The following is a 15,472-nucleotide window of genomic DNA, read 5'->3' as shown; positions in this document are numbered from 1 at the left end:
GGGGGCAAAAAGAAGAAAACCATTCCGTTTAAGTAATAAGAGAAGTAAGTTGTTTCCAGAGTGTGGCTGGGAAGGACCGAAAGGACAGGGAGCAGAAGAGGAGGGAGTGGAGCCACCAGGCCTAGACGGCAGCTGTGGAGACACAGAAAAGGATTCAAGGAACTGGGAGTGGGGAGGAATTGAGAAGGGAAACGAGACCGAGTTTGGCTTCTACCTAAACCACTGTAACCCTAAGAACGAGCCAGCCAAGTTCTCCAAGGCCCTGCTTGTGTGAAACCCAATGGCAGTTTCTCCATCTGAACAGGCCCCATCTCTTCCTTCAGGTGCTATCTCCCAGGACCATGCTCCGGTGTCCCCAGCCGGCCTTGGTCCGTGTCTCTCTCTGCCCATTCCCCAGGGTCCTGGGCTGGACTGTCCTCTGCCTCCTTCACACATTCTCTGGAACCTCATCGAACCCCCACTGTAGTGACTGTCCACAGAGCCAGCCTCCCACAATTCTCTTCATTTCACATTCCTCTTTCCAGCCCAGATCCCTGCACTGTAACATCTGACCACCTAGGACAGCTCGATCCGGGTGTCCAAGACACCTCAAACCCAGCACAATAAAATTGATTTCATCGGCTAACACCCCCCTGCTCCTCCCCTCCCCTAAACCTGATGCTCGTGATGTCAATCATTCCTTTACTTGATCCAAACACCCTAGCAGCGTCTTTCTTCACTTTCTGTTTCTGCACATGAGCAATGGGGAGCGCTAACTTTCCTTGACCTCTTCTGTCTCTCTGGGACCCCTGGACTCTCACTGTCCCCCTTCTTGTCACGTTTGTACACTGTGACCAGGGCAATCTTCACAGCACGGACCTCATCCTATCCCATTCCTGCTTAGATGTTCAGTTGCTCCCCATTATTCTTAGGAATAAGGAACAAACCCCTACCACCATTCACGGCTCGAGCCACACACCTGCTGCATGGGCAACACTGGGAATCCACCTGCGTGAGCGATTTAATTCTCTCCAGACTCAGTGTGAACTCCCACAGATCTGGGTCTCATAGACCAAGGTTGTCTTAGGTTTTGGGATGGGTGGTGGGGGTGGGGCGACAGGACTGGATGAGGCTCTGAGAAAGCTAGTTCTGAATGGAAAATTTAGAATGAGTCCTGTCTGTTTCAGGTGCATCTTATAAAGATGAGCTCTGGACTGGAACACAGGCCCCCCCTCTCCCCCGGTTCCTTTTCCATCCCACCCTTCCTAGTCTCAGGTTTTGACAACAGAACAATAGGGGGAAAAACAAAACCACACACAAACAGCAACAAAACGAAATCATAGGGGCAGGAAAGCAGAGTGCCCTGCGGTTCACCAATGGTCAAAACTGACCAGTTTCTACAACGAGCACCTGGGTGTGTGTGAGTGGGGTGGGGAGCACAAATACGTATCACATAAACACAGACTGCACCCACTGACCGCGCCAAGGTGAAATCAAGCTAAGAGAGTAAAGCTGTAACTCCTGTGAGACTATTTGCTCAGTATACCCATTTTTTGTTTTTCTCAAATACATTTTTCCCATTATACAAGCCAGTGAATTGCTCCTTCTACACAACTTAAGCTAACAATATTTCCAGTGTCCTAATGTCCATGTCTACCTCTCTGTATCTCCCTTCCCATTCTTCCTGCACATCCCCATTTACACGCCCCTTGTACCCCTTTTCTGGGTACTAGGCACACAGTTCCTTCAAAGACTCATCCAACTCATTCCCAGGCTTGCAGGACTCACCTGACTCTTAAGGTCACCTCCTCCAGGAAGCCAGCCCTCCTATTGCTACCCCCCCTACTAGGGTCCATCTTGCTCCACACGCTCTGAAAACAGCCTGCAATACCCATCCCAGGCAGCCTTGCCTGTTACGTATCGGTTTCTCACACTAAGCTACACGCTCTTTGAGGCAGACCCGCATCTTGCTCATCCCACCCTGGGCACATGCCTGGCTATGCTCAGTACATATTTGTGGGCAAAAAAGAGGCAGATATGTCCAGAGGGTGAGGGGAGCCCAGGGAAAGCCAGCCAAGGGCTAAAGATGGATTGGGCCGAAACCGGTTTGGCTCAGTGGATAGAGCGTCGGCCTGCGGACTGAAAGGTCCCAGGTTCGATTCCGGTCAAGGGCATGTACCTGGGTAGCAGGCATATCCCCAGTAGGAGATGTGCAGGAGGCAGCTGATCGATGTTTCCCTCTCATCGATGTTTCTAACTCTCTCTCTCTCTCCCTTCCTCTCTGTAAAAAATCAATAAAATATATTTAAAAAAAAAAAAAAAAGATGGATTGGAAGTTACACTCTGCTGCTCCCTTCAAAGTGCTTTCATCTCCGCGTTTAAATTGTGGGCGCTGGTAAAGAACTCTGCCCCCGATCCTAAAGGACTTCAAGTTAATTATAGGCTGTCAGGCTTCCAATATGAGTACCTCAGGAGGAAATTGTTTTGTGGCTTACACTAGTGCTGACAAGAAATTGCCACCCCTGCACAAAATCATATCCAGGTAAGAGGTAGCGCTGGCACACAGACCGAAGGTGCCACCATGCCCCTCTCCATTCGCTTAAAGCTTCTCATTGGTGCCAGAAAGGTTTCCAATCAAGATCGGGACAAGAAGAACTTCTGCCTTATTTGCTATTTTAAACAACCAGTCATGGTTCCTCTGCTTAGTTATGCTAAACCTTCTCCACCAGAGAGAGAGAGAGAGAGAGAGAGAGAGAGAGAGAGAGAGAGAGAGAGAGAGAGAGGGAAAGAGAGAGAGAGAGAGAGAGAGAGAGAGAGAGAGAGAGAGAGACCCTATTTTATACTATTTTTAAATGGCAGTTTCCTATTCTTTCACCTTTTCACAAGGAAACTGCATATGATCCAGTCTTGCAATATTGACAGTAAGTGTAGTTTCATTTGTCCATTTTGTATGTTTTCATGACCAAAGTTAGAAGCCTCAGACTAAACTCATTATTTGAAATATATAAATAGAGCGCTTACATGCCTGACATCGGGGTACTACACTAATGTGATACATTTTATATTCCTTTACTTAGAGAAATGTCAAAATCTCATTTCAATGCCATCTGAATCCACTCTGATCATTAACTACAACTTGTGGATGATGGCCCACATAGATATTCTCAGTGAGAGGGAAGTTTTCTAGTCAAACTAGGAAACTGTGGGAGACCCAATCGGTGCCTCTCATTTCACAGATGAGGACACTGCCTTTCCCAGGCAGAAGCAGGTTTCCCGAGTCTCAGCTCAATGCTTCCTCCACCACTAACATCACCAATAGCTCCATACAAATGAAGTGATAGTTCTCGTCCTGTAGCAAGAGAAAACCACCACGTCTCTATTACATATTGAGAATGGCTCTCAAACAAGGCCTCTTAAATGATGCCCATTGGGGTCATTACATCCTGATGGCCTGTCCAGCTTAGATGATTTGGTGGAACTGACTGTCTCTTAAGTGCTGGCCATCTCCCTTTGAGGAGGCTCTTGTGCTTGAAAGAATTGGGTATGTGGGGCCTCAATATAGACCCAGGTCTGAGAAATCCCATTTTAAGTGGTGAGATTAAACAAGAAGTGGGAAGGGGATCCGGCCTGGCTCTCCTGGGTGAAAAACTAGCCAAGTCTGTCCCCTGAGGCTTCCACTTGCCACTGAATCCGATTCAGCATCTCAATGTGATTCTTCCCCCAGTTTAAGTAAATTAAACGTGATGACACTGTCCATCAAGGGTTAATATTAATATGGGTTTTGAAAATAAAGATGTTGCCTTATTATTGGGGAGGGGCAGAGTGGAGGATAGCCTTGAGCTGCAAATGAGAATGTAACTTATTTTTTAGGTTCTTTACAAATAAACAAGATAAGGAGACCCACATTGGATGGTATTGGAAAATACTCTAGAAACATCCTCAGAACACCTCTCCCCCCGCCAGACATTTCAAACCTGATTTATTACCAACAGACTGGTGGGTCCCAACCTAGAGTTAGTACAAGGAATTCCTAATCTATATATTGTTTTCTCAGTTAGTAGATACTATAATGAGGGAGTACTCTATGTCAAAGTCAAAGGCCTTCCTACTCAAAAAGGTTGAGAATCACATATAGGTAGACTGAGGTTTCCCTACCTTCCTCCTTTTACCGATTTCCAACTTAAATGTGGCTTTAAATGTAATGCTGGGGGACAATATGTATCTTGAGCACAATCCCTATGTGATATGTCTTGGCAATGGAGACTTTTTCTGGGGGAAAAAGCTGAAGATATCCTTGATTCTGATAAGCAAAATACATAAAGCGGGAAAGCACATGTCAGCATAGTTTCAGATGCAAAATGATCGTAGGAACAACTCTGATCAGGGAATGACTGTGGGGTAGAGAGGAGAGAACCAGTTACCTAAAGTCAGAAGACCCAGGATCAAGTCCAGCAATTCCTCCTACCAGTTCTATAACTTTGGACAAGTGCAAGCTCACCTCCTCCTTTGTAATATGTATTAAGTAACAATATAAATGCTTTCAAGCTTGTGGGCTCAAATGAGATGTGGGAAGTGAAGTGTTTTATCAACTAGAAGGAGTTAAAGAAATGTTACCTGTTTCCATGATTGTAACAGCAACTTTGGTGTTTCAGTTTTTATTGTAGTTTTACTCATATGTAATTGTCCATTTCATTTTTGGTAATTTTTGCACTTCAGGGAGGTTGCCACCAAAGAGCAAGAAATGCTTTGATTCACTTGGCCTGAACTCTAATGTCTTATCTGACCTCCATATTGCAACTGTGAATTTCCCATTTCTCTTTTCTCTCAGTTTTATAAGTCTTCGATTTTGTTTCAGCTTCTGCTGAAGGAAATTCCTGCAGATTTCAACCCCTTCTCTTTCCAAGTTCATTTCTTCTCTTAGATGAGGCAAAAACTGGAAGAGAATTATGCAAAGATTCTCTGCTCTGAAAGTATCAGAGTTCCTTTGCAAAGGGGTAACTTTCCTATTTCAGCACAAAAAGCTCAACCTGGCTTCATTTAATACAAGAATGAGAAGCAATGGGCAAAGCTGCTGTAGCTGGGATTTCCTAATCTCCATTCAATGGAGAGGAAGGTGAGTGGGCTGATGAGTTGAAGAGTCTGGATTACAGCTGGGCTCAGCAGAGCCTTTCAGAACATAGCCCGAGACAGGAAGTGATGAAATCAGTTCTCACATGAACTGAAAGGCGACCATGTGCACTGACCCCACTTCCTGTCTCGATTGCCATGTGGGGGACGGTAAGGGGAAAGTAGAGCATGGGGAAGTAGGGCATGGGTACAGGGAAGAAGAGGCCAGATGCGAGACTGTGGGAAAAGTCCCAATGCTGCCTCTTACCCTTGCTCCTTTATTCTTCTGGTCCTGGCGCTGGGATTCAGTAAATTGGTTTGTTTCTACTCTCCATCTCCCATTGTGAAAAACTGATGAATTGAACTATATCCTTTGTGAACACTCAATGTCCCAACTCTTTGATGAGATTGACAATGCTAACGGAAGAAAAGTATAAACATATTATAGTGCCTACTAATTGTTTAGAGCTCAAATACCAAATGAATTTATAGAATACTTCTGCTTTACCCTATTTCCACTCTAAACAGTACAGTGGAGAAAAGGTATAGGAAAGGCTGTATTTTCCAGTACCTGGGCACCAGGTGTCATCTTATCACCTTGGGCGAGCTTTATTAATATTTATTATTCGCATGTTATTCACTATGAAAAAGTGACAACGTTAGCCAGTGGTAGATGATGGAGAGGAAAAGGAGAAACAACTCAGAGATGACATTCTTTGTATAGAGAGATCCTTTCAGAAAGGAGGAGGGGTGTTGGGTTGTACCAGTCATAAAGGGAATTGCCCATATGTGTCACAGCGGGACCGGTCACTGGGTGTGGTGAACAGAAATCGGATGTGTAAGGTCTGTGCTTTCAGGCTGAGGTCCAGGGCCCCTGCTCATGTTATCTATATTCCAATAAGAAAAGCCACAAGCTAATAAAGCAGATGATAATTAAGGGTGAGGCAACAGGTGGTCCCACGAGCTCCACCTTAAGGGAAAGACTGGGTGAGGTTTGCACCAGGAACAAAGATGAACTCAAAAGGAGATGGTATTTGCTTGTAAAGGAAATGCATTTAGTGCTGAACATACCTGCTTAGAGACTTCGTGGGTGCTGCTGACTGCGGACTCTCCTAATGACACCTAACACTCCATGCACTTAAACTAGACATTGCACCAGTTCTACCCAGTCATCCCTGCGAGGAAACCCTGAGGCAGATAAACAAGAGTTCATCCAGCATGAGCTGGACTCCATACACTGGCTTACATGGAGACCATTGGTAGTAGCCTTGATGGCTCCTTGGCCCCCCCTGAAATCTGCAATTTGAAAGTCACGGTCCATGCCAGTCTTTGTGGTAATTTACTTTGCAAGCTACAAAGGCTTAGAAAACAACCTTCCCCGTAAATATTTTCTAAGTTAGAAAAAGGTACCCTTTGTAACAACACTAGTAATTTATAAAGTTAAAGAACAGATACAGAGGCCTTGACCTAAAACTCTGACTATATCAAGATGTGTTTTGAGAAAGGCTATGCAAAATCAAACACAAAATACCAATGTGACAAACTAAAGTCCATCTCTGGGTCTAGTACACACCCCAATTTGCATGATTTCTACCCTACAGAACTGTAGGCACAGATCAGACCCTTGGGCACATTGGAACGGCTATAACCACCAGGCCCTCAGGACACATGTCCTAGGTTTCTACATCCTTTTTCAGCCCCTTTCCCTTTCTGAGGAGCAGGTGTGTAAACCTTTACTACACTCCTCAACTCTGTCATCCAAATAGGGGATGCCCAAGTCACCACCCCGGGTAGAGGGCCTCATTTAGCTGGGTCAAATGTGACACAAGTTTATCAGACTTCTGCTTTCTCCATTTCCTGGCTCCCTATCTACATAGGATCTAGAGCTGCACCCATCCCAGTCATTTCTCCTGTTACTGCAGAGCAATGGTTTTCAAACCGTGGTCCTGAGACCGTTGGAGTCTCCTAGAACCCCTGAGGGCCAGCTTAGAGAGTTAGAGAGGATTAAGAAGTCAAGGCTGCTGGACCCTCTCCTTCCTCCAGTTCTACCACAGCAATTTTGCTTCTTTTCATATTAGAAATTGAAGTTCCAGATGATATTTGGATCTCTTACTCAGATAAAGAACCCACTAAACTCCTCAAGTTCTGGTCAGTGAGATGAAGGCTGAGCAAAATGACTTCATCAGACACCTTTACTGTCACTCCCAGGGTGGGGATTGTCACCCCACGGTGTCCTCAGCTTCCACCAACAGGCTCTGAAGTGCTGTGTCCATGCCAGCTTATTTGATTTTTAAAAAATTTTTATTATTGAAAGTATTAAATAGGTCCTCCTTTTTCTCCCATTAAACTCTTCCAGCCCTCTCCCATCTCCCCCACCCCCAGGCCCTCATCACCCCATTGTCTGAGTCCACGGGTTATGCATATATGCATTCAAGTTCATTGGTTGACCTCTTCTCACCCATCCTCCCCTGCTTTCCCTCTGAGGTTCAACAGTCTGTTCATGCTTCTGTCTCTGGGTCTATCCAGCTCGTTTGATTTGACCCTCGACAACATCTCCTTAAAGTGAGCATTCCCATTCCCATTTGATCAATGAATAAACTAACCCAAAGAGAGAAAGCACTTCCTGAAAATGGCATGGCTATTGAGTGGCAGAGACAGGACACAAACTCCAGTCTTCAGATGTGGACTCCAGCTCTGCCACACACTCTATTGCAGAGTAGGTGTTGTTCCTATCTTACTTAAATGTACTCATTCATTCCTTTGATCTCATCTCACAAGAAGGCCCCGTCTATTTCCCAACTAAAAAAAGGTCTGGGGGAAGTAATGGGAGTAAGAAATGAAGATCATAGAGACTCCCTTTTCCTACAACTTCTAGAAATCTCTGTGGTACTTTGAGTGTTATGGTACATGGCCTTCCCTGCATGAACCACATGTGGCCAATACTGAGAAACAAGCAAATTACTGAACATGACTAACCAACACAATGAAACCATTTAAAGTCAGTAGCTGGCATCATTCAAATGTGCACTTCCTTGGTATACCAGGGACATTGCTGGGTTTCTGGGTAACCTCCCTCTGTTCTTAAGTACACTTCAGGAAACATGTGATTTCAACATAAACTAGGCTAGTTCTGGAAATATTATAAATAAATATTTCTCAGAATCCTAAAGGCACATCCAACAAGAAGAACTGAACAGGAAAGGAATACTGTCCCTCTGTTTTCAAGAACACTTAGGACTTAAAGGTAACAGTACATCAGATGAGTAACTTAGATACCACATGTGCATCGCTTGGAAGGTGCTGCACTTACACTGCATGGAATTGCTTCCCCAAAATGCAGCCCATAGTGGTCAATTCAGCTGCATTGTTTCTATCATTTGTGCAGAAATAAATATAAGTATAAAGAGACTGATTTGTATTAACTAAGATGACATCCAAAGTCAAAATGACACATACATACACATTCTGTGTAAAACACCCAGTATTGTCTCTAAGGAGGTGTACGCATAACCACTGCTGGGAAACATTCAACGGAAATGCCTTCTCCTGAAACAATTTCATCGTGAATCTGACACAGGGGAGGACTTTGCAAATTCACACACATGCTGGTGCTTCATACTTCACCTGAGCAGAAAAGTCAATGAGCTTTGGAAGCTGCACTTTGCCCCCTTCATCACTCTTCAGGAAATCCAGCAAGCTGCCTGTTGATAGAGGAAGAAAGAAAGTTAATGTAGTTAAAACACAAAAGAAACTCCAGACAAATATAATTCAAATGATCATTACTACAGGGGGAACCCCACAAAATGCCTTTTCCCCTAGAACTTAAAGTGCCAACCTGAGGGCAGCCTTGGGCAAGCTACTCATCTGGTCTAGGCCCCTGTGAAGTGGGCATGTCCTAGTGGCTATATCAGAGTCCTTCTGAGGGGTGGGTTGAAGCAAGTGCCATGGCGCTTGGCAGGTAATGAGTGCTCAGTAAATGTTCTGCTGCCTCATCCACAACACGAAACCATCTACTTAGCCCTGAGACTGCTGAAAAGATTGAGTGAGATCACCCAGGGAAGGCACTGAGAACAGTGTTACATAGTAAGTGTTCCATAAAGGTTAGGTGTTATTATCTGGAGAAACACATATTTACATTTATGATTAATAAGACTATAAACTGATGAACTCAAATAGTATTTACTGAACTCCTACAAAGTTTATAATCCTGAGACTGGTTTCTGGGCTATGGCAACCTAAGCCATAGGGGCAAGGTCTTTTGTTGTTGTTTTTAAAAGAATGGCCTTTCTTGGAAGGACTCTGAGTGACTAATATTCTGAAGTTTTAATATATATTACGAAAATATAATATGCATCTTTCTAACCTAGTCATCTCTGATAGCACATTATAATCATTTTTCATGAGATGATGGTTAATTCTGGATTATTGCTTTTCTGAGGTTGGTTGAACCCAGTCCCCTCTAACCTGTTACCTTTCACCTGATTTGAAATGTACATGTGCTCCAGGTAAGAAAGGGTCATGGTGGACACTTTTCTCCCTTCATTTCTTCTGAATTTTAAAGAATCATTTGGCAGTTTATTAGTATCTATACTGAGATGCAGGAGGAAGGGTGGTGACTCAACCCCTTTTATCTGACAGTGAGAGCCACGGGGGAAAAGAACCGCTTGCGCCTCTCCTTAGTGAGTCCATGATTACGTGGGAGTTCAATCCCGGCAGGTTTTAAATGTTCACATTTTAAAGTGGCACCCTGAACATTTACATAGTGCTACAGAGGAAAACAAACTATTTTTCGGAGCTTGAGGACTCATATTTTAAACATATAAAAATACAAATACTCTTATTTAAAATATGTGTTTATCTGGTAAATATTCATTGGGAGCCTAGTAGGTATTGGTTACTGTTCTTGGCACTAATATAAATATGGAGACGAATGCAGGGAACACAGGAAGACTGTATTTCCGGCCGGGCGAGGGTTAGGTGATTTAACAGCACTGGGCTTTGGGCACCTCACCCTTGGCCATGTACTCCGTGATGATGTAGATGGGCTCCTCCTTGGTGACCACGGCGTAGAGCCTCACCAGCTTGTCGTGCTGGAGGGTCTTCATGAGGTTGGCTTCTTCCAGGAAAGCTTGCACAGACATCGTGCCTGGCTTCAGCGTTTTCACAGCCACTTTGGTGCTATTGTGATAGTAACCTAGGAAGGAAGAAGGGGCATGCTTTACCAAACAGAAATTAGATGGGAATTAGTCTGTACCATCTTTACAAAATTACCTAAGTTATTCCACAGTCAAAAGGTTTTTATAAAGCAATAGTTAAAAAAAGAAACACTTCTATACATACTCCATCATGGGGACTAAGATTTCCCTTGAATTAATAAAGATATCCAAGATTTAAACACACACACACACACACACACACACACACACACTCACTCACACACACACTCACACAGACACACACTCTCACACAGACACGGTCTAGAAGAAAATACACCAAATACTGGCTATCTCCAATGGTGCGCTTATGGGTGGTTTTAATTTTGTTCACCCTACCTTTATTTAACAAATATTCTATGGTGAATATGTCTTACTTTTATAATCAGAAAACAAGCTTTGCAGTCAAAAAATTGTTTATATATATTAATTTTAAAGTACAATAAACTAGAGTCAAATAGCTTTCCCCAAAGTTTTCAAAAAGAACTGGACTCGGGTGACTCTCCATGAACAAAGGGCTCTGGGCTGAATGTCTGGGAACCACTGTCTGCCACACCCTTAGCCCCACCCAGGAGATGCAGTGCTCTTCCGTGAAGAAACCTGTCTGACTTGGCTAACCCAGCATTCCCCACACTTTCTTGACCACAGAATACTTTTTCATGTACTTTTTGTTGTTGTTGCTGTTAATCCTCACCCAAGGATATTTTTCCATTGATTTTTAGAGAGAGTGGGAGGGAGAGGGAGAGACAGGGAGATAAACATCCATGTGAGAGAGACACATTGATTGGTTGCCTTCTGAACGTGCCCCGTGGTTTGAGCCTGCAACCAAGGTACATGCCCTCTACCAGAATTGAACTTGAGACCTTCAGTCCAAGGGCCAACGCTCTATCCATTGAGCCAAACCGGCTAGGGCTATGTGCATTATTACTTTTTTCTTTTTTACAAAATAAATTATTTTTAAAAAGATGTTATGTTTCTATTCCACATCTTCAAATGGGTAAGAGAAAGTATTACTTTACAGCTGTCAACCCTAATTAATAATTTTTCTTCTGGTCTTTAACACAGATTTCTCTGTTAAAACTTCCTTTTATATTCCACTTCGATTTGTACTTAGTAGCTTGTACAGAAAAATGAAGAATGCAGTATATAAAATAAAATAAGAACATACAGAAAAGACTGTAATAGGAAGCTGACAAAATACTGTCCTATGTCATTTTCAAAAGCCACAACCTACACAGAACAATAGAATCATGAAAATACAAATGGATTTTCCAATTGTAAGAAGCTAGGACAATTCCTTGGCAAATGGAATGGGGAAACTGAGACAAAGAGCTGAACAAACTGGCCTAGCAATTTACAGTCACATATAGAAGGTCACGTCCCTAGAGATAACATCCAGGCCTCAGTTGTATTTCAGTTCCAGGCCCAGAAAAGCAGCAAAACCAGGTGGGCGACATCAGGACCAACTGCAATGACTAATGACCCCCTGCCCTGACACTGACCAATCTGTGGAGACCAGAGCCTGAAAGGGCGCACCTGGAGAAGCTGATGAATATTCTATAGAGAGCTCCCCTAAGACCTCCCCTAAACTCCCAGCCTTTAAAAAAAAATCCTCAAAAAATGAAGGACCCAGAGTGAGCTCTCCCTCCCAGGAATATGCCCATGCATTTCCCTCCCCCCTCTTCTTCTCCAGCAAGCACATATCTCCTAAACTCTACGGGTCTCCCAGGAGACTTGCAACCAGTGGAGCAATGGGCAGCGGCAGCTAGACCCAGGCTAACCCCCTGAATCTGCCTGCAAGGCCCCCCTTTCTCTGACTTCTCAGTGAGCCCTGTCCAGGCTCATTTCTTTCCTATAACTTTTTTAGAGAACCAAGGCCCCACCTAGGCCCTCTCCTGTTGCTTCTTCTATCCTAAGCTCTGCCTTGTTTCACTGTCCCCAACTTTTATAAATGTTCTAATCACCTAGACTCACATTAGGAAATCTTTCCTGCACCAAGTCAATGATCCATATGTTACTGGCGGGTCGAGGCAGACACCCTCTGAGCCGGTCCCTTTTCCAATGACAGCATGACTTTTCCTAGGTCTCTTAAGATAAAATTTAAAGTAAATTCCACCAACAAAAGTCCTGTAATATTATATATGGATCAAGAAGATTCCATTATAAATTTGTTTAAAAGTTATAAGTAGGTCCTCAGTTACATGAATGTATATCTGGCAAAGCATAGCAAGAAAATACACTCTCTTTGATACAAAGTAACTGACAAAGGGCTAGTCTTCCTACAGGTCAGAAAGGAAAATGGAAAAAATAGGCGAAGGCTTACATGAGCATTTCTAGAAGAAAAAAATCCAAATGACTAATAAACCCGTGAAAGGAAGATCTTATTAGTAATCATAGAAATGCAAATAGAGCCTTAGGGAGAAACCACCACCCAACTTGACAAAAATCTTGAGTTCTGGTGAGCACATATCCCTTGGTGGGGAAACTGGGGCAGCTCCCCTAGGCCCTTATCTGTACTTTTCTTGAGCATCTCTGAAATTCAGTTGTAAAATGTCTGTCTTTAACAACATCCCCAAGAAGCCCATGAAGAATGTTGCCAGGACAGCCTCTTTTTAAGTGCAATTATCTCGAGCAAACTCATCCACCACACCGGGCAGTGCAAACCTGGGGCTCGTGTAATTTGCTGGTGAAAGTCTAAACTGGGACAAGTGCTTGGGAAATGAGGTTGGCAGTATTTTACAGACTTGAAGATTCAGACTCCTGTGATCCAGCAAATCCACTCCTGGTCACTTTATTTTTACTTTTTAAATATATTTTTATTGATTTCAGAGAGGAAGGAAGAGGGAGAGAGAAATAGAAACATCAATGATGAGAGAGAATCATTGATTGCTGCCTCCTGCAAGCTCCCCACTGGCGATTGAGTTCACAACCTGAGCCTGTGCCCTTGACCGGAATCGAACCTGGGACCTTTCAGTTCGCAGGCCGATGTTCTATCCACTGAGCCAAACCAGCTAGGGCTCCTGGTCACTTTAGAAAAACTCATGTACCCGTGCAGCAGCACAAAAACGTTCACAGCAGCATTGTTCACGGTAGCCAAAACCTGAGAACAACTCCATTCCATCAATACACAGTGAGATCAAAGAATACACCATTGTGCATCTTGAATATAAATTCAACACAATGAATGTACTATAGCTACACCCAAAAACATGAATGAAACTCACAAACAGAAGGTTGAATAAAAGAGGCAAGACATAGCAAAAGGCTACACTGGTGTAATTCATTTATACACATAAAATTCAAAAACAGGCAGAGCTAAATTCTACTGCTTGGGGATGCATACCCCCACATACAAAAGTAGCAGACCTCTAAAGAAAAGCCAGGACATTCTCACAAAGGTCAGAAGAGCTGCTGCCTCTGGGGCCCAGGTGTGGTGGTGACTGGAAAGGGATGAGGGAGGACTTCTGGGTGCTGGCAAGTTTCCGCTGTGGTCACCACACAGGTTTTCATTTTGGAATTCTTTGTGAGACTGAATATTTGTGTTGCCTGCACTTTTCTGTCTGCCTGTTATATTACCCAGCAATAAAAGTGAAAGAAACAATTATTCTCCTCCAGTCATCACAGAAGCCATGGGACTCATTGAGACTTTTACATAACATAAAATTATGGGGGAAGAAGGAAGAAAAAATGCTTTCCAAGGGGAGAGGGGAAAGTTTTCAGGAAACACTGCAGCTGCTGAAGATATTTGAAGTGCTGATAAGGAGTTCGACATGAACAGTGAATAAAACAGCTGTGTCCACAGCCCAAGAATGGCAGCCGCTCCCACTTAATGTCATGTCAGAGCTGTGACATTTAAACAATGGGGCAGATTTTCATCCTGATTATTATTCACCACTAAGGGTCAAATTGTACTTTACCAAGACATTCTCAGGAATGTGCAGGTTCAGTTCACCTGGTCATGGAGACTGGGGTTGACACTGCAGATGAAAAATGATTTTAAAAGTCTTTGAAGGCAGTAAACATTTTCTTGTGGAGTGGCACTTGGCCACCGCTCATGAACACTGGTGTGACAATCTGGGAGAGTTCACACCGTGCAAGTGTGACTAACGTGCTAAACAGCACTTAAGGAGGGTGTTTTTTTTTTGTTTTTTTTTTTTAAAAAAGATGCATGTAGTTGATTTTGGAAGTTGGCTGGTGATTAATTTCAACGCAGCTGGTTCAAATGAAGGTTTATCAAGCAAAGTTCAAGTCAAAATAAGTCTGCTTTCTCCCAAAGTCTTTTTTCATAGACCAAGTGGTAACAGGAAACATCACCCTTAGCTTCACGGATCAGTCAGTTCCCTCAGAATCCAACAATCCACAGAGGAAAACGTCACCAGGCCAGATGTCAAGAGGATCACACCAACAAGAGGAAACAGCTTGAGGCAGAACCTCCTCCTTCGTCTGTCCCCAACCCCTCCTCCCTCCCCCGCCTCCCCCAAAACAGGTCACTTCCTAGTATTTGTTCACTGTATTTCAGTCCAAAAATATTCAGACCATAACATGTAACTGGTGTTTTATGAACCATTCGTCGTGCTTCACAAAAGGATCAACTTACTTGGTTAACAGTGATATAAAATTTAATCTGTTCTTTTTCTGTCAGTGAAAAAACCTAGCCTGCTATCCCTTGAGAAATACAAAGTAAATTCTGGCAGCTCGAAATTGCATAGACCTTGCTATTATACCAGCCCTTGGACAGAGTGAGACTCACAAAGACACATGGGAGAGGGGGCATCCTTTAACCTCTGTTTTATAACAGAATATCACCAATCACCATTCTTTTGGTTTTATTCCCAGTATTTCTTTGCTAAATGCATCCAACATAGTGATGTTCTTTCAGTAGCTAAGGAGATTCCTAACAACAGCCAAATTCACAGAACCATATCCACAAAAGATTCCAGTTCAAAATTTTCTATTTTTTCTTTTTGTCTTCTTTCTTTCTCCTCTCTCCTTCCCTTCCTCCCTCCCTTCTTTCCTCCCTTTCTCTTTTCTTTTCTTTCTTTAGTACAAGATTAAAAGAAAAAAAAACATGATTAATAAGCAAACAACTATCAATGTCAATATCCTGGCAGTGATTTTGTACTATAGTTTTGAAAGATGTTACTACTGGGAGAAACTGGATGAAGGTTACATGG

At 43.3% G+C, this 15,472-nt stretch overlaps 1 protein-coding gene across 2 annotated transcripts in view; it reads right to left on the bottom strand.

The window, feature by feature from the left end:
- LYN (LYN proto-oncogene, Src family tyrosine kinase) overlaps positions 1-15,472 on the bottom strand; it is a 101,898-nt gene that overhangs the window by 17,345 nt on the left and 69,081 nt on the right. For both annotated transcript variants that reach the window (XM_036338257.1, XM_036338258.1), the window contains exons 9-10: positions 10,097-10,279; positions 8,710-8,786 (exon numbers count right to left, since the gene is read on the bottom strand). In XM_036338257.1, the coding sequence (XP_036194150.1) occupies positions 8,710-8,786; positions 10,097-10,279 (260 nt within the window). The remainder of the gene's footprint in view (positions 1-8,709; positions 8,787-10,096; positions 10,280-15,472) is intronic.

The sequence above is a fragment of the Myotis myotis genome, unplaced genomic scaffold (genome assembly GCF_014108235.1).
Source record: "Myotis myotis isolate mMyoMyo1 unplaced genomic scaffold, mMyoMyo1.p scaffold_m19_p_16, whole genome shotgun sequence".
In the NCBI taxonomy this organism is placed as follows: Eukaryota; Metazoa; Chordata; class Mammalia; order Chiroptera; family Vespertilionidae; genus Myotis; species Myotis myotis.
This window is presented reverse-complemented; position numbering and strand designations above follow the sequence as displayed.